Below are 24,023 nucleotides of genomic sequence, written 5' to 3'. Positions count from 1 at the left end.
CCACGATGGATTCAGGCGGAAAATATTTTGAAGTCAATTGCCTGACTGTTTCTTGCTGCTTTTTGTGTGTGTGTGTCAGTTGTGGGGCTTTAACTCTGGGCCTGGGCGCTGTCCCTCAGCTCTTCAGCTCAAGGCGAGCGCTCTACCACTTGAACCATAGCACCACTTCTGTTTTCTGATGGCTAATTGGAGATGAGTCTCACAAACCTTCCTGCCCAGGCTGGCTTTGAACTCCGATCATCAGATTTCAGCCACCTGAGTAACTAGGCTTACAGGCGTGAGCCACCAGTGCCTGGCATTTGGGGGATTTTTTTCTTTTTTCTCTTTTTTTTTTTTTTTTTTTTTTTGTGCCTGTCCTGGGGCTTGAACTCAAGGCCTGGGTGCTGTAACTGAGATTTTTGCTCAAGGCTGGTGTACTACCACTTGAACCACAGCTCCACTTCTGGACTTTTGGTGGTTAACTGGAGATGAGGGAAGACCTTCTGCCTGGGCTGGCTTTGGAATTGTGATTCTCAGATCTCGGTCTCCTGAGTAGCTAGGATTACAGACATGAGACACCAGCACCCGGCTCTTTTCCTTCTTTCTATTAACTGGTATAGACCAATTGTACAAAGGGGTTTATTATGGTATTTCCATAGTTGGATGTGAAGTATTTTGATTATATTCCCCACTTTGCAACACTTTCTTTTCCCTCTCTCCCTGTGTGGGTTACTATTTTCAATGGATTTTTATCATCCTGTTTTCATACATGCATATAAAGTACTGTGATCACAGGTGCATTAAATCGACATATGACATAATAAAATCCACTAAAAGTTGTTGAAACTAGAAGGGAGGCAAAGAGAGAGGGACTTCATCTAAACAAAATACAACATATGCATGTGTGAAATTTCATACACTTAGAGTCTTCAAAGTACTTTGATCTATTTTTTAATTTTGGTGTTCTCTGTGTGTATGCGTGTGTGCATACGGGGAGGGGGCACATGCATACACCCCAGGACCTCATCTTTCTTTTTGTTGCTGTTACATACAGTCCTGGGCCTCGACTTCAGGCCCTGGGCACTGTCCCTGAGCTTTTGTGCTCAAGGCTAGCACCCTACCACTTGAACCATACTTCCACTTATCACTTTGGGCAGTGGGTGGACAGGGATTGATGGTTAGGGATGAGAATCTCATAGACTTTCTTGCCCAGGCTGGCTTTGAACCTCATTCCTCAGATCTCAGCCTCCTGAGTAGCTAGGATTATAGGCGTGAGCCACCAGCACTGGCTTCACTTGGCTCTCTGTTGTTTTGTTTTGTTTTTTGTTGGTGATGGGTCTTGAACTCAGAGCCTGGGCGCTGTCCCTCAGCTCTTCAGCTCAAGGCGAGAGCTTTACCACTTAAACCACTGCGCCACTTCCAGTTTTCTGGTGGTTTATTGGAGATAAGAATCGTATGTACTTTCCTGCCTGGACTGGCTTTGAACCATGATCCTCAGATCTCAGCCTCCTGAGTAGCTAGGATGACAGGCATGAGCCATTGGTACCCTGCACTTGGCTTTCTTCTGGCTAATGTTCTACCACTTGAATCATGCCTCCAGTCCACTTCTTTTTTAGCCAGACGCCGGCTCAAAACCCAGGATGAGGACCCTGCACTTGGACAGTGAGGGGCGCCGCGCTCGTGGGTGGAATAGCGCCTTTCTCATGGGAGTGGGTGCACTATCAGCCCCCCCTCCACCCCCACCGCTTCCGCACATCTTCCCTCTCCCCTCCCTCCACCCCCACCGCTTCCGCACATCTCCCCTCTCCCCCCCCCGCCCCCCCACCGCTTCCGCACATCTCCCCTCTCCTCTGGCTTCCACCCCCACCGCTTCCGCACATCTCCCCTCTCCTCTGGCCTCCACCGTGTCTCGAAGCACTCGGGGCCCGGCAGCAGACTCCGCAGCCAGATGCTGGGCCCCGCAGCGTCCAGAACCAGTCATTCACAGCGACTTCACCACTTATAAAAACACCCATCCCGGGGACTGTGTTACAGTAATGACAAAAGCACACAAGTCCCACTCCGTCTCCTGTGTTGCCCCCCAGTCTTTGATGTCCCACAGGGAAAAGAATTCTTTTTTTGGGGGGGTCTGATTGTGGGGCTTGAACTCTGGGCCTGGACGCTGTCCCTCAGCTCTTCAGCTCAAGGCTAGCGCTCTACCACTTGAGCCACAGCGCCACTTCCGGCTTTTTTCTTTTTGCTTATGTGGTGCTGAGGAATCGAACCCAGGGCCTCATGTATGCAAGGCAAGCACTCTACCACTGAGCCACCTTCCCAGCCCAGGGGAACAATTCTATGCCTGATGTATACTCACACACATGCACACACACACACACAAACACACATACATACATGCACAAACACACATACACACACACACACCTTGTGTAGCAGAGATACAGTGCTGATGTATCTCAGGAGAATAAGCCTGGGCTGCCACATCCTGCTGTTCTTCCCAGAGGAAACTGCTTCTATTTTCTTTTTGTTTTTTTGTTTTGTTTTTTTTTTTTTTTTGTGCCAGTCCTGGGGCTTGAACCTAGGGTTTGGGCTTTCTTTTCTTTTCTTTCTCTCTCTGTGTGTGTGTGTGTGTGTGTGTGTGTGTGTGTGTGTGTGTGTGTGTGTCTGTGTTGGGGCTTGAACTCAAGGCCTGGGTGCTGCCCTTGAGCTTCTTGTGCTCAAGGCTGGCGCTCTACCACTTGAGTCACAGCTCCACTTCCAGCTTTGAGTGAGTGCTTTCACTGGAAATGAGAGTCTCCCGGACTTTCCTGCCCGGGGCTGGCTTTGAACCATGCTCCTCAGATCCTGCCTGTGGGATAGCACGGATCACTACAGACGGGAGCCAGACACCAGCCCCCACTGGCCTTCCTTTGTTGTGAACTCTGAAGCTTTCCCCTGCACACCCCTAAATTACCCAAGAGAGGGGTCCCCCGTCTTCCTTGTCCAGCCCCACCACACAGCACTCAACACGCACTCAGAGAGGACTCGAGGCCTGGGACAGCTTTCGCTCCTGCTCCTTTATCTCAGCTGCCCCCTCCCCAGACAAGACAAGCAGAGCACCGCGCGTGTTCCACACACGGTCCGCTGGGCTCCGAAAGCCCCCAGGGCTCCCTCCCGTCCCCTCCCCGCCCGCCCTCCCGGCGGCCCCCCGCAGGCCCCTCACATGGCGCTCTCGTGACCCCCCCGGCCCCTGGATGCCCCTTTTTCCTGTGCCATGAGTGACTTGTAGGGCTTGCCCAGGCTGGGGAGGGTGAGCTCAGCCTCCTGCAGATCCAGCTCCTGCTGGGACAGGTGCTCGATGACGGCCGCGCCGATTGAGTCCCCTAGCACGTTGGTCATGGTGCGGAGCCGGTCGCTGGTGGGAGACAGAGACAGAAGCCATCGTCCACCGGGGAGCGTGGGGGAGGGGGGGAGGGGACCGCGGGAAGGACCCTGGGGAGGACCGTGGGGAGGACTGTGGGGAGTGGGGCATTCACACCCCCCACCCCACCCCCACGCAAGTCCTTCTCCTTCTGTACCCTCAGTGGAACTTCTGTTCATTTTTGTCGGTCGTGGGGCTTGAACTCACGGCCTGGGCGCTGTCCCTGAGCTCTGTGCTCAAGGCGAGCACTCTACCACTTGAGCCACAGCGCCACCTCCGGCTTTCTGGTGGTTCATTGGAGATCAGAGTCTCATGGACTTTCCTGTCCAGGCTGGCCTTGAACCGCCATCCTCAGATCTCAGCCTCCTGAGAAGCTGGGATGACAGGCGGGAGCCACCGGCGCCCGGCTCAGTGTCCCGGCTGTGAGATGATCACAGCTGTTCTTAGCAATGGGGTTGTTTCTAAGGATGTGAATCTCACAAGACAGGCCATGGGGAGTAGAGGCAACGGCCAGGGCAGAGCGGGGACGGTCCATCCAGACCCTAGCCCACCACAGTAGAGTAGCTCCCAGCTACTCTGCGACGCTGGAGGCTGAGATCTGAGGACTGCAGGTCAAGGCCAAGCCCACACAGGAAAGTCTGTGAGACTCTTATCTCCTTGGGGGAAAAAGAAGCCACAAGTGGAGCTGTGGCTCAAGTGGTAGAGTGTTCGCCTTGAGCAAAAGAAGCTCAGGGTCAGCGCCCAGGCCCTGAATTCAAGACCCAAGACCAACCAAAAAAAAATTGCAAGCCAGATCTGTTCTGAGTATCTCCCCCCCCCCCTTTTTGTTTTTTGTTGGTTGTGGGGCTTGAACTCTGGGTCTGGGCGCTGTCCCTCAGCTCTTCAGCTCTAAGCTAGGGCTCTACCATCTGAGCCACAGCACCACTTGCAGTTTTCTGTTGGTTCATTGGAGATAAGAATCTCACAGACTTTCCTGCCTGGGCTGGATTTGAACAGTGATCCTCAGATCTCAGCCTCCTGAGCAGCTAGGATGACTGGCGGGAACCTCCAGCTCGTATCCCCTTTTTTGATTTCCACGTAGAGCACTTCCAAGAGGAGCTGCTCTAGCTGACGAATAAAGCTCTCCCTCTGTGTCCCGTCCCGCCCTACATCCTGGGGCCCACAGGCCACGGCTTCCAGAACTCTCCAAAGACCCTTTGGTCTGAGACACTAGGGATCTGTCCTTGCTGGATCCTACAGACAAAATCAGGGGTGGGGTTGGAGGAGAGGGTAGGCGGAGGGCACTCACAGAAACCAGTCCACAGCGATGATGAGTGTGATGTCCTCGGTGGGCAGGCCCACGGAGGTGAGCACGATCACCATGGTGACCAGGCCCGCCTGGGGGATGCCGGCCGCGCCCACGCTGGCCGCCGTGGCCGTGATGCTGGGAGAGGAGAGGGGAGGGGAGGGGAGGGGAGGGGTGGATGGAGTCAGCTCAGATCCCCAACCCGGCACCCAAAGAGAAGAAATACTGCAGGAGCTGCCTGACAGCGAGGGAGCTCCCCAGAAGACAGAAGATGTCAAACTCAGGGAAGCAGAGTAGAGTAGTGGGGTAGTTTTTTTTTTTCAGGGTTGGGGGGGAGGGGGAGGAGAAGACCTGGGTCAAAGGGTACCAGATTTTAGTCACAAAATTAGTAAGTCCTAGGGATCTAATGAATTGTATGGCAGCTAGAGTTAATAATGGCGGTGTTGCAGGGAGAGGAGAATGTAGGTGTTCTCAGAACACCAACAAAAAGGAAGGAAGGAAGGAAGGAAGGAAGGAAGGAAGGAGGAAGGAGGGAGGGAGGGAGGGAGGGAGGGAAGGAAGGAGGGAAGGAAGGAAGGAAGGAGGGAGGGAAGGAAGGAAGGAAGGAAGGAAGGAAGGAAGGAAGGAGGGAGGGAGGGAGAGAGGGAGGGAGGGAGGGAGAGAGGGAGGGAGGGAAGGAGGGCAGAATGAGGGAGAAGGGAAGGGAAGGAGGAAAGGGAAGAGAAAGGTAATTATATAGTGTTGCATAAATTCATCAGCTTGATACAGAAATCATTTTTGATGGGCATATATATGAGACCACATTACATACCTTAAATCTATACACAGTTTGCATCAGTTACCCCTCAATGTGGGTGAGAGGAGGGGAGAAGGAGAAGTTTTGATGGTTTCCTTTTTTTTGTTTTTTTGCCAGTCCTGGGGCTTGAACTCGGGACCTGGGCGCTGTCCCTGAGCCTCTTTGTGCTCAAGGCTAGGGCTCTACCATCTGAGCCACAGCACCACTTCTGGCTTTTTTGAGTAATTTACTTCCTGCCCGGGCTGGCTTTGAACCTCCATCCTCAGATCTCAGCCTCCTGAGTCGTCAGGATGGCAGGCGTGAGCCGCGGGCACCAGGTTTCTTGAAGTACCCACACAGCTAGCCACACTGAGGCGGATTAAGTCAGGTATGGAGTGCATTTCTCGCTCAGTTAAAAAAGAAAAATCTGTTCGTTTTGAAAAAACATACTAAGCAACTTGCTGACAGCTCTTGCCTAGACACACTGGGTACTGTTCTCGGTACTGAGACTAAACCAATCAACCCTCAAATTAATCAATTCAAAGTGACACACACCCCTCCCCGCTGTGGCTCCCACCCCCCCCCCACCCCCAGCCCAGCGCCACCCACTCCCCGCAGGCAGGTCTCACCTGATCGTGGTGATCTGGCCCAAGTTGAGCTCGTAGTTGTTGACTTGGGCGATGAAGATGGCGGCCAGGGCCTCGTAGAGAGCGGTGCCGTCCATGTTGACCGTGGCACCCACGGGCAGCACAAACCTGGTGATGCGACGGTCCACGCCCAGGCCTTCTTCCAAGCAGCGGAAGGTGATGGGCAGAGTGGCAGAGCTGCAGGGGGGAGGGGGAGAAGAGAGAGGGAAGGGGAGAGAGAGAGGAGAGGAGAGGGGAGGAGAGGAGAGGAGAGGCGAGGAGAGGAGGGAGGGGGGAGGTGCAGGGGGAGAGGGAGGGGAGGAGAGGAGAGGAGAAGAGAGGAGAGGAGAAGGGAGGGGAGGAGAGGGGAGGGGAGAGGTGAAGGGAGGGGAGGGGAAGAGAGGGGAGGGGAGGGGAGGGGAAGAGAGGGGAGGTGCAGGGGAGAGGGAGGGGAGGAAAGGAGAGGAGAGGGGAGGGGAGGAGAGGGGAGGGGAGGAGAGGGGAGGAGAGGGGAGGAGAGGAGAAGTGAAGAGAGGAGAGGGGAGGGGAGGGGAGGAGAGACTGCAGCATAGGACCAAAGGAGGGCTTCCCATGACAGCATGGAGAGCGCCAGTGGAATCGGGGCCAGAGGAAGAGAGGAAGTGGCAGGCCTCAGCACCCGGTTAAACTCAGGAGTTTAAGGCCAACAGTACCAGCCACTAATTAATCCCGTCCTGCGCTTCCAACCCCGCCCCCCTTTCCCCCCCTCCCCACGCCTTAGGGCAAACAGCAGTGTGTTGGCCAGACGCCGGTGGCTCCCGCCTGTCATCCCAGCTACCCAGGAGGCTGAGCTCTGAGGACGGGCAGTTCAAAGCCAGCCCCAGTCCTGCGGGACTCTCCATCTCCAATGAACCACCAAAAAGCGGGAAGTGGAGGTGGCCTCAGTGGGGGCGGGGCCTCGGTGGGTGGGCGGGGCCTCAATGGGGGCGGGGCCTACGTGGGTGGGCGGGGCCTACCTGGAGGAGGTGCCCATGGCGGTGAGGAGCGCCTGCAGCATGCCCCCGATGAAGGGAAAGGGGTTCCGGTGGGTGACCAGGAAGTAGATGAGGGGCAGGACGCCGCCGGCGTGCAGGAACAGGCCCACGATGACCGTCAGCGTGTACATGCCCAGCTGACCGCCCAGGACCGCCATGTCTTCCATCTCCAGAATCTTCCCCGCGATCAGGAACAGGATGCCCACGGGCGCGTACCTGGGCGAGCCGGGCACCTGTCTAGGCTGGTCACCCTGTTACACACGCACACACGCGCACACACACGCACACACACACACACACACACGCCTCAACCCTCCCGCACACCCACAAACCACACAGATCTAACGTTCCCTAAAGCTCAGCGGTCGCCCAGGGCATCAGCGCCTTTGAGGGGTGATCGGATCTCGAGGATCCTGACCCCCACGCCCAGGGATTCATCCACTGAGGGACTTCGAAGGTGTGGAAACTACCGGAAGTAGAGCCCAGTTCCATGAAGTAGGTCACTACAGAGGGGGAGGGGGTGACCTTATAGGGTGTATCTGGTCCCCCGGTCCTTCCTTCGATGTGTGTGTCTGCACCACCGCCACAATGAACAACTCACATGCACGTTAACAAAAAGGAATAAAAATTCCACCAGGCGCCCGTGGCTCACACCTGGAATCCCAGCTACTCGGGAGGCTGGGATCTGAGGATCGTGGTTTGAAACCAGTTCAGGCAGGACAGTCCATGAGCCTCTTATTTCCAATGAAGCAGCCAAGAGCCTGGAGTGGAGCTGTGGCTCAAGTGGTAGGCTGCCTGTCTAGCAAGTAAGAGGCCCTGAGTTCAGACCCTGGTACTGCCAAGAAAAATTAAGTAGGAGCCCGATACTGGTGGTTCACACCTATAATCATAGCTACTCAGGAAGCTGAGATCTGAGGATCATGGTTCAAAGCTAGCCCAGGCAGGAAAGTCCGTGAGACTCTTATCTCCAATAAACCACTAGAAAACCAGAAGTGGTGCTGTGGCTCAAGTGGTAGAGCGCTCGCCTTGAGCTGAAGAGCTGAGGGTCAGCGCCCAGGCCCAGAGTTCAAGCCCCACAATCAACAGAAACAACAGGAAACAAAGAATAAATGAAACAAACAGATGAATGAGAGATGGTGCAACTGAATAAACTATTGCAGGCAGGAAGGAATGAACTGGCAAGTAAATTAACCAGTAGATGAATAAATGACTTTGGTTAAACATCCACCATCACCTCTTCAGCATCTCCCACACGGCCTGGCTGGTCCAGCCCCTCGGGGCTCCCCCACGCACCCCCAAGTTACCTGCATGCCCGCCCAGACCCAGCCACCACTCACCAGATAATGATGCCCACCAGCCTCATAATGGCCTCGTTGAGGCTGTCGAAAAAGTCCCTGAGGACGCGGCCCTTGTGTTTCATGCCCCCGATGACCAGGCCGAAAGCCACAGAGAAGACCACCAGGCCCAGGGCGTTGATGCCATTGGCAGAGCCGGGCACTGGCACGGTCTCCTCGAAGCTGAGCATCTCCTGCAGGGTGCCCAGGGCCCGAGTGACGTTCTCCACCACGCTGCTCTCGTTGTCCACCGGGGACAGGGGCGCCGCCGAGGCTCCCGGCTCCGACCCGTTCTCCGTCCTCACCACCGTCCTGGTGACCACTCTGGTGCTATACTGAGTCTTGAACTGAAACGCAGAGCGGTGGAACCCAGATTTAGCATGGTGGGCATAACAGGAAATTCCAGACTCTCACAATGACGCATACACACACATTTCACTCGCGCACACACACAGAAAACTGGGAGAGTGAATTAATGATTTGATCGAGGCATGGGGGCGGGGGAGGGGGAATGCAAATGAATTACAAGAGCCGCCCCCAACCCCATTACCAAGTATCTATAACCAAAGGAAATGAATTCGGTGTCTCAAGGAGACAGAGGTTGAGCCTCCCTGATTGGAAAAAAAAAAAAAAAAGCCACACAAAGTCTGAAACTTTTTTCAACACTGGCATAACACAAGCAGAAAAACCCCACGCCTGAATTTTTGTGTGACAGATCACAGTGAAAACACGGGTGTCCGGCTGGGTGACCCAGCACACACCTGTAATCCCTAGCTACTCGGGAGGTGGAGATCAGAGGATTTCAGCTTAAGGTCAGACAAGATAATAATAATAATAATAATAATAATAATAATAATAATGTCCATGAAACTCCATCTGAACCAAGGACTGGGTGTGGACACTTGTCACCCGCAGTGACAGAGAGAAACACAAAAAGGAGGTTCACAGTCCAGACAGAAGTGGTCATAAGTAATATCCTACCTCAAAAATAACTAGAAAGAAGGCTGAGACTACTCACTGGAGGCTCACACCTGTAATCCTAGCTACTCAAGAGGCTGAGCTCTGTGGATCACTGTTCAAAGCCAGCCCTGGCAGACAAATCCAAAGTGTGTGTGTGTGTGTGTGTGTGTGTGTGTGTGTGTGTGTGGTGTGTGTGTGTGTGTGTGCATACCAATACTGGGGCTTAAACCCAGGGCTTCATGCTCTCCCTTAGCTTTTCCCACTCAAGGCTAGCATTCTACCACTTAAACCACAGCTCTACTTCTGGCCTTTTGCTGGTTAATCGGAGATAAGAGTGTCACAGACTTCTCCACCCAGGCTGGCTTTGAATGGCAATCCTCAAATCTCAGCCTCCTGAGCAGCTAGGATGATAGGCGTGAGGCACCAGAGCCTGACTGATTTTAAGAAGAGGGAGCGGGGGGGGGGGGGGGGGGCGGGGAGGGGTGGCAGAGCGACAGAGGAGGTGAGGCAGGCTGGGACACGGCACACACATGTGTGGGAATGTCACCACGCAACTCCCTGTACAACGAATGTGTGCCAGCAAAACAAATGACGATCATAATTAACTAACCACTAGAAAATAAACGAAAAGGAAATGAGCCGGACAAATAGGTAATAAATGATGCACAGAAAAACGAATGTAGAGCCTGCATCCTTCGCTACTCTGGATGTCGCTTTAGGGCCTCTCTCCCCGAGTCTCCACGTCCAGGCCTCCTCTGATCCCAGGCCGGGAAAACCCAGGTCTCTCCCTGACCCTGGTGCCCGTGGAAACTACATTTTGTCTCTCAGTGTCTTCCAACAACCCTTGCCCACTCTCTTCTCCTCCCACCCCTCACCAGCAGCCTCCACCTACCTCCCCCCACACCCCCCAGGCTCCAACTCTTTCCAGATGAAGCAAGCTCTTCGTCCTCACCTGTTTGAAGCAGGCCTCCACGAGGTTGGGTGGAAACATATTTCTGCAGAAAAAACAACAGGAAGCAAAAGCGCTTAGACCTTGGAAGGGAGCCTCAAGCGTGACTCTCCTTCATCTGAGGTAATGATGGCGCGCATCCATGGTAGGCCAGGACCCATCTGCACCTCATCTGATTTGAACACTACAACAGCCCTGCCACACAGGTGTGTCATGTCCCGGTTTTTTACATGGGAAGAAACAGGTGGTCAGGGAACTTCTGTTCATTACCCAGAGCTGTCCAGCTAATGGAGGTGGCCTTGGCTGCTAGCGCTCTACCACTGGAGCCACAGCGCCACTTCCGGTTTTTCTAGTGGTTCACTGGAGATCAGAGTCTCATGGACTTTCCTGCCCAGGCTGGCTTTGAACCATGATCCTCAGATCTCAGCCTCCTGAGTAGCTAGGATGACAGGCGTGAGCCACTGGCTCCAGCTGGAAGGTTCTTTAGCTTATGGTTTTGGAAGCTGGGGAATGGAACACAGCCCCAAATGGACGAATCCAGCTCTGACAGCCAAGCCCTCATCTCTCCAGAGATGGATTCATCCATTTGTGGCTGTGTTCAATTCCCCAGCTTCCAGAACCATGAGCTAAAGAACCTTCGAGTCTCCACAACCCACCCAGACTTAAGCGTTCTGTGACAACCATGGAAAACAGACTAAGACAAACCTCAAACCCAGGGCCTAATGAGCACCTTTGTCAGAGCCCTTCCAATTCTGAAGCTCCCGGCCAAGTTGGTGGTCAGGGGGAACCTGTGAATAGCCCTGATTTTGCCTACCTAAACCTCGATGAGAACCACGGGCCCACCCAATGGGAGCCTGCCAACATCAAGCCAACAGTAGCCCTCAAGATGGCGCCACCATACCCTGCCCGGATGAAGGGTGGGAAAGCTCTCTCGGAAGATATGCATCCACCAGGGAAAGACAAGGTGGAGGCTCAGGTCCCGGGCTGGGTATTCCCCTGTCCCTTTGTCCTTGGCTGCATGGCCCAGAAGGAAGTCCCGCCCCAGAGGCGGGCCGAGCCTCACCTGACCAAGTCCATGAAGGCGTCGGCCGTGGGGACGGTCTCAATGCGGCCCTCTCGGTGCAGCCCCTCCTTGGAGCCCTTGCCAGGGTGGATGATGGTGACCATGAGGATGCCGATGAAGACCGCGATGACCGTCGTCACCATGTAGTACACAGCTGCCCGCATCCCCATCCGCCCTGTGGCCTTGTTGTCCAAAGACGCCATACCTGAAAGACAGACAGCGCAGTCTCCACACACGTGTCCGTCCTGGGGCTTGAACTCGGGGCCTGGGCGCTGTCCCTCAGTTCTTCAGCTCAAGGCGAGCGATCTACCACTTAAGCCACAGCACCACTTCCCGTTTTCTGGTGGATCATGGGAGATCAGAGTCTCACGGACTTTCTTCCCACCTGTGACCCTCAGATCTCAGCCTCCTGAGTACCGAGGCTGCCGGGTGTGGGCCACCGGCGCCCGGCTTCGCCCTCTTTGTTTTTATTTCTCTTTCATTCTTTTCTTCAGGTGGAGTCTCTGTTCTTGTCAAGCTGGTCTGTGATTCCCATACCGCAAAGCTGGGATGGTAGGCGTGAATGACCATGCCTGACTTTCTTTCACTGACAGAGGGGAAGATTGCACCCCTGGCCTTGAACCTCAATCCTCTCCATCTCTATCTCCCTCTCAGATCAGATTACAGGCATGGGCCACCACATCTGGCTCCCCCACCCCATTCTTTACCCCAAACACACCTCCAGCCCGCCACACTACCTTCCCTCTACTCCACACCAACCTCTTGATCTCAATCTTGCCCCATAACCTCCTTTCCATCTGTCTTCATGTCACTACCCACCTCAGACCTGCCCTCCCTCCAGCTCCCCTCACCAGACACTCACTCGGTGGATATTTTTGGCACTGTATCCAAATGCCCGGGACCAGCCCAGTGTACTTGTCCCTCAGCTGCTGTGAACGCTGGCTGCTAAGAACTCAGGCTGCCGCCTCCTCCTGATAATTGCCCTGAGCACAACAGGCACTTCTTCACCAGCAAGGCTCCCCAAAACAGCCAACAGCCAAACACTGACTGGTATAAGAGTTCAAAGGCTAATTCCTCCCAGGCACCCCATGGCTCAGGCCTGTAAATCCTAGCTACTCAGGAGGCTGAGATCTGAGGATCACAGGTGGAAGATGGCAAAGGCAGGAAAGCCCATGAGATGCCTATCCCCAACTAAGCAGCAAAAGGCCAGACGTGAAACTGTGGCTCAAGTGTTAGAGCGCTAGCCTTGAGCAGTAAAGCTCAGGGGCAGCACCAGGGCCCTGAGTTTAAACCCCAGGATTAGCTCCCAAAAAAGGCAAACTCCTTTGATGCAGGTGTAAACAATCTCCCAATGCTGTCCCAGGCAATGAGGCAGAGGGTCTGGAATTCTTCTGAGCACACATCCCTCACCAAACCCTGCTTCCAGACCCCTCATGATTCCCTCCCTCAAATATCCTGTCAGCCTCGGCTTCTAGGAAACCCAACCCAAGGAACCACTCTTCATCTTTTCTTTCTGTTGTCAAAACCAGAAACACGCCACCTACGATTAAGGAACCAAACCTGGCCCGCTTCTTGTTTTTATAAATACAGCTTTTATTAGAATACAAGAGTGTTCATTTGCTCTCCTGTTGCCTATGGCTGCTTTTGTGTTACAAGAAACAGCAGTGGGTGAAGCTGCAGCGGAGATCAGAGGGTCAGCAGAGAGGAAAATGCTTGCTATCCAGCCTCCTAGAGAAAATGCTTCTAGAGCCCTGCATGATCCATCCATCCTCCCAGCCCACCCCCTGCTCCCCATCCTGGAATCTCAGCCTCATTCACCGCCTCTTCATCCCCCACCCCCACCCCACCCCATATTACAACTAGCTTTCTTGACTGGCTCTCCTTTTCCAGCCTTTCTTTCCCCTCTGGATAAAACTGAGCCCTTGTAGGCTGGCATATCTGCTCCTAAGGAGAAGTACAGGAAAGTTACTGAGGCAAGTGGGGTGTGAGTGCCAGGACCACCAAGACTTGAATGGGAAGGGAACCTAGGCTCAGACCAAGGGCGAGGGGAGCCGAGGTGTGGAGGAGACCCACAGTTGGACTGTAGGTAAGTCTTGGAGGCCAACACTGGCCCACAGTCGCTCACCTGTGACCAGACTGGAGACGATAAGAGGCAGGACCAGCATCTGCAGCATCCTCATCAGAAGCTCGCCAGGAAAGGAGAAGTATTTGATTTGGCGGTAAGTGAGCTGGTATGGACGCAGGGCGAATGCCAGGCTGACTCCTACAGCCAGAAGAAGACGTGCATGGAGGACAGAGCAGGCGACTTGGGCCCAGGCAGGTTCCATCCATCCTCAGAACGGCGCGTGTGGGGATGGGCAGTTGGAGAAACGTGCTCTAAGTGTGTGTGTGTGTGTGTGTGTGTGTGTGTGTGTGTGTGTGTGTGCACGCACTGGTAAATGCATACACTGCAGAGATGTACAAATGTGTTGGGCGCCTGTGGCTCACACCTATAATCCTAGCTACGCAGGCAAGTTGAGATCTGTGGATCTCAGTTCAAAGCCAACCCAGGGAAGGAAAGTCTGTGAGATTCTTATTGCCAGTTAACCGTCAAAAAAAAGCCAGGAGTGAAGTTGTGGTTCAAGTGGTAAGAGCACCGTCCTTGGGTACCAAAGTTCATAGGCGGTACCCAGGCCCTGAGTTCAAGCCCCAGGAGGGATACAAGAAAAAAAAGTGATCTGATTCTGGGATGGGAGAAAACAGATATGATATTCAATGTACTGTGTGAACATGGAACCGAGGGGATGGAGTGGGGCTGGGAAAGACGGGAGGAGGGACAGGATGGCATTGAGCTGACACGTTGAACTGAAACCCCTTTATACAAATGATCGCTTTAAGTAAATATTCGCTTCTGGGCTAAGCATTTACAGACTTCTTATTTTTCTGTTAGAGAATAAATTTTATTTTTAAGAGGCTTTTTGGCACACGACTCGTGAGTGCCAATCAGGGATGAGCCAGTAGGAAGTTCCGCCCTCTACGGGGAGGAAGTCCCGTCCCCAACAACAGGAACTCTTTCTCCTTCATCCCGCCGGCAGGAAGCCCCTCCCCCGGAAGTCCCAGCTCACCAATGACGACGGCGCTGACGGTGAGCAGGATGAAGGCGTTCCGGCGCAGGAAGCGCCGCACGTGCTCGCGCGTGGTGGTCTGCAGGCGCAGGCGCAGGCGCAGTGCTCGCCGCTGCAGGCCCTCGCGCGTGCGCCGCAGCCAGCCCGCCCGGCCCAGGCGCGGGCCGCTCTCCCGCAGGAACAGGCTGTTGCCGTGGCTGCTCATCGTCTCGCTGCGGGGGACACAGGAGCCCGGGTCTGGTGAGGGAAGAAAGAGGGGGGCGGGGGGGGAAGACACCTGAGACCCTGCTTGGAGTTCAAAGGTCACGCCACATCCGGGCATCCGAGGCCCGCCAGGCTGTCGCAGGAGCATCCTGATGGATGCCGGGCTCAGTGCCCCGTGCCCGCTGCCGGGCTCAGAGTGAACAGCTTGCGGTCCTGGCAGGAAAGGCCATGCTTCTCACCAGGGCATCGTTAGCAGGCGAGGTAAACAGTGGGTGCCCCATAAATGTAGCTCTGCCCATCCCCAGCGCACCCCCAGCAGCAAGACCGGGAAGGGCACCCCAGGGAAGAGGCCGGGACAGTTCTCTGGTCTTTGTGCTTTGTATTTCCCTTCTTTATATTTGTCCATTTGCTTTTTTTTTTTTTTTTATGTTTGAGGATCTGAACTGAGGGTCTCGGAGCTGTCCCTGAGCTTTATTGGCTACCACCTGAGCCACAGCTCCACTTCTGGCTTTTGGGGTGGTTAATTGAGAGAGAAAAGTCTCATGCTCAGATCTCAGCCTCCTGGGTAGCTGGGATGATAGGCGTGAGCCAAAGGCACTGGCCTTTACTCATATTCTCATTTACCTATCTTGGGGGGAAAAAAAAGCATCTATACACACATATGGGTAGATATATATCAACATATATATCCAAAGTGGAACGCTTAGATCACTACTGGAAATGATGTACTTTTCATAGATGTTAAATAAAATGCATTAAAAAAAAAAACTTGCCCATCTATTTGCCAACTAAACACCTCAAACAAACAGGAGAGGTTGAAAATTGTGACTCTCCATGGATCTGAGGAACTTTCCCCTTCATGGACCCCTTCCATGATCTCTTAAAATTATATTTTACTACTGTCTTGATATCAAGATAAATACAAGCAGGGCATGGTGGGACATACCTGTAATGCTAGCATTCAGGAGGCTGAGACAGGAGGATCATGAGTTCGAAGCCAGCCGTGGCTACATAGCAAGACCCTGTCTTAAGGAAAAAAAGAATTTTGGCCATTCAGCTGTGTTCCAAGAAATCACAGCTCCCAAAACCTCTTCTCACCTCCAATGCCTGAATTCATGCAGAGCAGACCTAGGAGGTATGATTGCTTTCCTGGCACTGTCTCCCTAATCTCCCCAGCCCTTCCCAAAGTCTTGTTGTTGTTGTTGTTGTTGTTTGTCTTAAGTAAAAAAAAAAAATTGTTGGTCACTGGGCACCAGAGACTCAAGCTGGAATCCTAGCTACTCCGGAGGCTGTGATCTGAGAATTGAGGTTCAAAGCCAGCCCAGGAAACTCCCTGAGACTCACCACCAAAAATATACTCAGGGGAAAAAAGAAAAAAAAAAACGGAGTGGATCTGTGGCTCAAGTAATAGAGCAAAATCTTGAACGAAAAGCAGCTCATCGACAGAGCCTGGGCCCTGAGTTCAAGCCCCAGGACCAGCACACACACACAAAAAAAACCTAAAAATTAAAAACTTGCTGGCCCTCAGCCTAGAGAAAAGCACACATGTCCATATTTCAGACCCCAATTCACTGTGGCTAAGATAGTTCAGTGCACCAAACACTTAGAACAGCACAGGGTGACCACAAACTTAAAAAAATGTGGTTGGTGAAAAGCAGAAACCTGAGCCCAGGGACTCAAACTTGTAATGCCAGCTCTTTGGGAGGCAGAGATGGGGCTCCGTTTTAGGCCAACCAGGGCAATTAAAAAAAAGTTTATATAAAAGACTCCACCTCAGGGCTGGGAAGGTGGCTCAGTGGTAGAGCGCTTGCCTTGCATGCCTGAGGCCCTGGATTCGATTCCTCAGCACCACATAAGCAAATAAAAAAAGCCGGAAGTGGCACTGTGGCTCAAGTGGTAGAGCGCTAGCCTGGAGCTGAAGAGCTGAGGGACAGCGCCCAGGCCCAGAGTTCAGGGCCCACGACTGGACCCAAAAAAAAGACTCCACCTCACATCAATGCCTGAGCATGGTGGTGCATGCCTGCTATCCCAGCTACCAGGGAAATGCAACAACTAGACACTGTGATGTGAGCCTCTCATCCCCAGCAAAGAGAAACACAAGTAGGAGAATTATAGATCAAGCTGTTCAGGGAATAAGTCAAGACTCTTGTAAATAACAGGAAAAGGGGGGTTGGGAACGCAGCTCAGTGGTAGAGCGCTTGCCTTGCATGCATGATGCCGTGGTCCAATTCCTCAGCACCACATACACAAAAAAAGCCAGGAGTGGCGCTGTGGCTCAAGTTGGTAGAGCGCTAGCCTTGAGCTGAAGAGCTCAGGGACAGTGCCCAGGCCCAGAGTTCAAGCCCCACAACTGACAAAAAAAAAAAAAAGGAAAGGGGGCTGAGGGAATGGCTCAAGTAACACAGCATCCGGCTAGCAAGCATAAGGCCCTGAGTTCAAACCCCTGACGTCAACTTGTCTCAGTCCTGTCTGCATTACTGTAAATAGATAATTATAGTCTGTTAATTGAAACTAATATTAGAAGTCTGGCTCTGGTGGCTCACATCTGTAATCTTGACTACTCAGGAGACAGATGGGTTTGAAACCAGCTTTGGGCAGGAAAGTCGGGGAGATTCTTACATCTAACTAACCACCAAAATGCCAGAAGTTGAGATGTGGCTCAAGTGGTAAAAGCACTAGCTTTGAGCAAGAAAGCTCAAAGACAGCATCCAAGCTCTGAGTTCAAGCTCCAGCACAAATACTATATATTTAATACATGCATATATACGTATATGTGCATGTACTAATTTTCTTATTTTTAATTGGCAGTAATTGTGCCTATTTATGAGGTAGTGATCGTTGGAAACATGAATACAGTGCGCAGTGCTCGCCAGAGTACACGGTACTTTTGCGCTCCAGGCATCCCACTGCCTGCAGAGCGCAGGACTCGGCCCAACGCCCCGCCCTGGACTGGCTCTCCCGTGTGGCCTCCCCCCTCCACCCTCTTCCTGTCTACGCCCTCTGACCCGCAGCACCCGCATCCGTGAAAACATGCAGTGATCTTAATAAAACTGTTAATACTGGTCTGACGTGGTTCTTCCTGGGTGGGCAGCCACCTGTGTGCCCGGCCTCTCTCGGGCTTCTGGAGGAGTCTCTTCTTACCCTGAGCTCTGGCGCTCCACCACTGATCCACACCTCCACTCCGGCTTTGGGGGGGGGGGTTCACTCGAGATGAGAGACCTGACAGGACTTGGCTGCCCAGAGCTGGCTTCGAACCGTGATCCTCGGGTCTCAGCCTCCAGAGTAGCCCGGATGACAGGTCCAGCCAAGGGGGGAAGCCGCGGCGGCGGCGGCTCCGGGTGCGGGGCAGGGCCGGGCCCGCGTCCTGTCCGCCCTCCGTCCCGCCCGCCCCACCCCCGGGCCCGCACCCCACGTGCGGACACCGCCGCGGGCCGGACAGCGCACTCGGACACCGGCGGACACGGGCGTGCCGCACGCGCACCCCTCCCCAAAGTACAGGCGCCGGCCTTGCACGGGCACAGCTTGCACACGCCCGTGCACACGCCCGTGCGCACACCCGGTGCACAGGGAGCACCACACGCAGCGCGTTCGCGTGCGCACACCGCACACTCGCACGGCCCCCGTGCAAATTAAGCCTGACAGGCGGCTCCTGCACGCGCGCACACACACACACACACTCGGGCACAGAACTTCACCACGGCCCTCGGGCAGGCAGCCGCTCCCAGCTTCACGCCCGCTGGCACGCGCGGCCCGGCGGCGGGGAGGGGAGGCGCGCGCACCCCGGGGCGCAGGCCCGGCCCGGGGAGGGTCCCGCACTCACCAGCCGTGGAGCGGAGCGGCCGGCCGGCCCGCGCGGAGCCGCCGGGACCGTGGGGCGCTGGCTGGCGCGGAGCCGCGACGCGCGCGCTGTGCGGCCGGCGGGATCGGGGCCGGCCGTGAGCTCACGTGGGCGCGGGGCGCCGGGGGAGGGGGCGGGGTCCCCTGCGGGACGCCCCCCCACCCCGCCTCCCCCGACCCGCAGCCCAGGGCCCCCCGCGCGCGCGTGCGGGCGGCGGCGGCGGCGGGGAGGGAGGGCGCGGGCCTCCGGTGCGCAGCCTCCCCGCCTCCGCCCCGCCCCGCGCCCGCCCCGCCCCCGGGACCCCCGCGGGGACCTGGGGTCCGCAGCCCGCGCTCCCTCCGCGCCTCCCAGCCGAGAACTATTCCTTATCCGAAATGCGGAGTGCTTGGGCTCATCCTGTGTGTGCGCGCGTGTGCGTGTGTGTGCGTGAGTGTGCGTGTGTGTGCGTGCGTGTGCCGATCCTGGGGCCTGACCCCCGCGCCTGGGCGCTGCCCTCGGCTCCCCTCTAAGGCTGGCGCTCCACCCCTGGAGCCACAGCCCCACTTTTGGCCGGTTTCCTGGTGGTTCATTGGAGATCAGCGCCTCACGGACTTTCCTGCCCGGCTGGCTTCGAACCGCCGTCCGCAGATCTCAGCCTCCTGAGTCGCTGGGATGACAGGCTTGAGCCCAGCTCTGACTTTTTTTTTCTTGTCTTTATTATATATATATATATATATATATATATATATATATATATATATATATATATATATATATATATATATATATATATATATATATTATACACACACACATATACATACATATATATATACATATATATATATATATATTAAGGTTAAATTCACACCATCTCCAAGAATCCGCCCATTCTAACCACCCGACAGGGAATCCAGCCCCTGGCCACCAGCCTGCTCCCCGTGTTTCCCACCCGCAGAATGCTTCACACTTGACCTCTGCCGTGGCCTTGTACATCCCTCAAGCTTCCTCTCCACCCTCGAAATCCATCGGCTTCCCCTTCTACACAGAAGAGAGGACCAAAGAGGTTAACTGGTGAGCCACGCCTTAACAGGTGACAGAGCCAGGATCTGAGCCAGGTCTGTGTGGTGTCCACCCAGCCCAGGCCCCCCCTGGCCCCCAGCTCCGGCTCACACGGGGCACTCCCCACCCCCACCTGTCCCAGGTGACCAGCAGGCTGCAAGGTGGGGCCTGAGCCAAGCCCAGAAGAGCCTGACACGGAAGAACCAGGCTAATTCCTCTGTGGGTAGCCTCCCTGTCAATTAATTAGGGCAGAGTTAGCCGGCGGCATCCCCGACACCCCCAGAGTCATTAAGGGAGAGGAGGGTCTCATTAGGATCCAGCCGCTTCCCTGCTGTTCCCAGAGGCCTAAGGGAGCTGGCCTCCCAGAGCAGCAGGGCTGCGTAGAGGAGGCCAGCGTGGCGGGGAGAGATGTCAGACCAGCGGTCAGGGAGAGGCCTTAGGAGATCAAACATGAGCACGAGCCTGGTGCTCACGCCTGTCATCCCAGCTGCTCAGGAGGCTGAGATCTGAGGATCGTCCGTGGTTCAAAGCCAGCCTGAGCAGGAAAGGCTGTCAGATTCTTATCTCCAGTGAGCCACCAAAAAAGCCAGAAATGGAGCTGTGGCTCAATGGTAGGCTAAACCTTGAGCACCAAGAGGCTCAGGGACAGTGCCCAGGCCCCGAGTTCAAGCCCCAGGATCGGCACAGAAAAGGGAGGCGGTCTCTAGGAAATAAGCCAGACACAGAAAGTCAACTGGTCCATGTTCTGGTTCCTATGTACAATGTAGCACAGCCATTCTCACGGATAGAGGCGATCTAAGCTGACTACCAGGGCCGGGGAGGGGACGGGCAGAGAAGCCAGGCAGGGAGTGCAAAAACAGAATTCGGAGAGAGGCCTGAGCCCTGAACTCCACTCCCCAGGAGCAGCCGGAGTTGACAGTCATGGAATGCCTGTTCCATGGTCTCCACACAAAGAAATGAGGGCGGGTGTTAGAGGCACAGACACACTAACTTCTGACACGGACAGATACTGAGGTAGTCCTCTCTTGTTAATGCCAGTAATCTGTATGTGCCAGTTAAAAAAATAAATAAATAAAAGCTAATGGGTTTTGTTTTGTTCTGTTTTGGGGTTTTGTCAGTCCTGGGGCTTGAACTCAGGGCCTGGGTACTGTCCCTAAGCTTCTTTTACTCAAGGCTAGCACTCTACCACTTGAGCCACAGGCACCACTTCGGGCTTTTCCTGTGCATGTGGTGCTGAGGAATCGAACCCAGGGCTTCAGGCTTGCTAGGCGAGCGCTCTACCACTAAGCCACATTCCTGGCCCAAAGCTAATGTTGTTTTTTTTAAGTAATAATAATTAATAAAATGGAAACCCCCAAAGAGAAGTGAGCCAGTCTGCCAAGTGGCCCATGCCTGTCATCCTACTTACTCAGGAGGCCGAGATAGAGGCTGGCCACTCAAAAAACCAGCTCAGGCAGGAAGGCCTGTGAAACTGTTACTCCAAGGAAGCAGCAAAAAGCTAGAAATGGAGCTGTGGCTAAGGAAAGAGGTAGAGCACTAGCCTTAAGGAAAAAAAGTTCTTAAAAAAACTAAGGGACAGCTGGGCGCCGGTGGCTCAAGCCTGTAATCCTAGCTACTCAGGAGCCTGAGATCTGAGGGTTGAGGTTCAAAGCCAGCCGGGGAGGAACATCTGTGAGACTCTTATCTCCAATAAAACACTAGAAAACCAGAAGTGGCACTGTGGCTCAAGCGGTAGACCACTTGCCTTGAGCTGAAGAGCTGAGGGACAGCGCCCAGGTCCAGAGTTCAAGACCCACAACCGACCAAAAACAAAAACAAAAAAGAAAACTAAGGGACAGTACCCAGGCCCAGTACCAGCACTAAATAAGTAAATAAACAAGCAAATAAACTATGTGACTCTTCCATCCCAGAAACAGGAAGTTCAGCTCTGACTCTTCCATCCCAGAAACAGGAAGTTCAGACATTCCTCTCCCAATCTCAACAACCATCTAGTGAGAGACCTAAAGTAAATAAATAAAGCTTTTAAGTGTGCAAAGTATCTATATAAGAAGACTCAGGGACATCAACAATTTCAGATAGTACCCTAAAGGTCCAGTCGACTGAAGTGGAAAAGACACTGGAATTTGCCAGGTCCAACAGAGCAATGGCGACCTTTGCTTGGGTCATTTCAGGAGCCTGGAGGAGAGGACCCATCCTTGTCACTCACTGGCCACCACAGGTCACTATTGAATCCCTACCTTTGCAGGAAGTGACCAGGAAAAACCTCCCCTCACAGCCTCGGGCTTCCCGCGTCTCCTGACACCTCTGCTAGGAAAGCGACCTCATTTCTCAAAGACAAAACAAATTCTAGGTCACGTCCCCCTGAGAAGAGAGACCAACTGGATGTGATTATCTCCGAGAGAAAGGGGGGCACCTACTAAAAGTAGAAATCCATGCCCCAGAAGGGAAGACCTCGGGGAACCTAAAAAGGGGTCTCTGATAATTATCTGCCAAGATGGCAGTGTGAAGGGCATCTCCACGTAATGCCAAGAGGAAAGGCGAAAAGAATCACTAGAAGTTTTCGAAGGTTCTCCTTCCACGGCCACTCTGGCACTAAACTCTTATTGTGCCCAAGGACACAACTCTCTTCTCTGCTTGACACTTCTCAACTGCTCTAGCAGGTGGCCACAGCTCAGAAGGCAGCCAAAAAGAAATTTTTCACTGTTCCCTCTATTATTTAAAAAAAAAATGTGTATAATCACAGAGGTAATTTCATAGAGAAAGGAATAATTCCCTATTGGCCGGAGTTAGAAAGATTTGGGTTTTAGTATGTTAGAAGGATATGTGTGTATATTCACGTTATTCCTATTTACATAGGAAGTACAAGGGAATAGAGTAAAAAAAAAAAAAAAGGCCATATTCTGAATAAGTAAAGCAAGACCCTATATCTTGAAAATATCCCAAAGAGAGGCTGGCTATAAGCAACCAAGCACCACAGTTCAAGGCAGCTTAGGGGAAAAAAAGTCTTGAGAGTCATACCTCCTTTTAACCAGCTAAAAATCTGGAAGTGGAGCTGTGATTCAAATGGTAAGCGAGAGCACAAGGCCCTGAGTTCAAGCCCCAGTACCAACACAAATTTTTAAAAATTTTAAGAGGAAAGATGGGCACCAGTGGGTCACACCTGTCATCCTAGCTACTCAAGATCTGAGGATGGTAGTTCAAAGCCAGCCTGGGCAGGAAAGGGCGTGATAATCTTATCTCCAATGAACCGCCAGAAAACCAGAAGTGGCACTGCGGCTTAAGTGGTAGAAGGCTAGCCTTGGGCTGAAGAGCTGAGGGACAGCGCCCAGGCCCAAAGATCAAGCCCCACAACTGACAAAAAATAAAAATAAAAATAAAGAGGAAATATCAAAACAAAACCAAAAAAAACAGCCATCCCTCTCTTCCCCACAAAAAAAATCCATAGCAAGATCTGATCAAAAGAGTTGAACAAAGTGGCACTGTGGCTCAAGTGGTAGAGTGCTTGCCTTGAGCTGAAGAGCACAGGGACAGTGCCTAGGACCAGAGTTCAAGCCCCACGACCAACAACAACAAATGTTTGGGGCTGGGAAGGTGGCTCAGTGGTAGAGGGCTTGCCTTGCATGCCTGAGGCCCTGTGTTCAATTCCCCAGCACCACATAAGCAAAAATTTTAAAAATTAAAAAAAAAAGAGTTGAACAGCACAAGAATTGTAGGAAGACAGAGATAAGCCAGGGAGACTGGCTTCGGGATGAGGTGGAAATAAAAGACAAATTCACTCAGGAAGGTGAAGAAAACAGCCAGACTGCAAGGCCTTGAGAGGAGGGAGCTGGCAGACTTCATTCTCCCTTCACTGGGATTCACTGAAGGACATCCCTGCTGGCTGCTGGGTGGGAAACGACTAATGGAAGCCGAGGAGTGGAAGGTGGGCAATGGGTTAAAAGTTTAAAAAAAAAAAATGAAGAGGAAGAAGAAGAAAAAAATAAGGAAATACTTCTAATTTTGTATCATGAGCAGCTGGAGTGCATAGCGAGCCGACTACCAAGTGAAGCAACTTTAATTGAGTGGAAAAAAGCGAGGACATTCCATCTGGAAGCTTCGGGAAACAGAGGTGTGATGGAGAATTACTCAGGAGAGAAGGACGGGCTCTTGTCTCTTGGGTTTCCCACCTGGCAGAGACTATGATAGGCCGCCAGAAGCTCTTCCTCCCATCCCAGAACCAGGAAGCTCAGCCCTGATTCTCCCATCCCAGAACCAGGAAGTTCCGCCATGACTCTCATTCCAAAAATCAGAAAATTCAGCCAGGACACGCTTCCACTTTTCTTAGAAACAGGAAGATCAGCCAAGAGTTTGCCATCCCAGACACAAGAAGTTCAGCCCTGATTCTCCCATCCCAGAACCAGGAAGTTCAGCCATTTCTCTTCCATCCCAGAAAGAGGAAGTTCCGGCGTGGCTTTC

General features: G+C 53.5%; 1 protein-coding gene across 2 annotated transcripts; it reads right to left on the bottom strand.

The window, feature by feature from the left end:
- Nucleotides 1–3,174: 3,174 nt before the first annotated feature.
- LOC138808769 (excitatory amino acid transporter 4-like) lies at nucleotides 3,175–18,657 on the bottom strand. 2 transcript variants are annotated; one of them, XM_069994955.1, is made up of 11 exons: nucleotides 18,510–18,657; nucleotides 15,636–15,715; nucleotides 14,486–14,722; nucleotides 13,507–13,644; nucleotides 11,382–11,586; nucleotides 10,322–10,364; nucleotides 8,413–8,756; nucleotides 7,058–7,291; nucleotides 6,066–6,260; nucleotides 4,665–4,799; nucleotides 3,175–3,370 (listed from the first exon to the last, which is right to left on the bottom strand). In XM_069994955.1, exons 3-11 carry the CDS (start codon nucleotides 14,688–14,690, stop codon nucleotides 3,175–3,177), a joined length of 1,695 nt encoding a protein of 564 aa, XP_069851056.1. In that variant the 5' UTR covers nucleotides 14,691–14,722; nucleotides 15,636–15,715; nucleotides 18,510–18,657. The 2 variants fall into 2 exon arrangements, with proteins under 2 accessions (XP_069851056.1, XP_069851057.1); XM_069994956.1 differs by lacking the exon at nucleotides 15,636–15,715.
- Nucleotides 18,658–24,023: the final 5,366 nt, after the last annotated feature.

Source organism: Dipodomys merriami, unplaced genomic scaffold (genome assembly GCF_024711535.1).
Source record: "Dipodomys merriami isolate MVZ:Mamm:240054 unplaced genomic scaffold, mDipMer1.0.p SCAF_477, whole genome shotgun sequence".
Taxonomy (NCBI): Eukaryota; Metazoa; Chordata; class Mammalia; order Rodentia; family Heteromyidae; genus Dipodomys; species Dipodomys merriami.
This window is presented reverse-complemented; position numbering and strand designations above follow the sequence as displayed.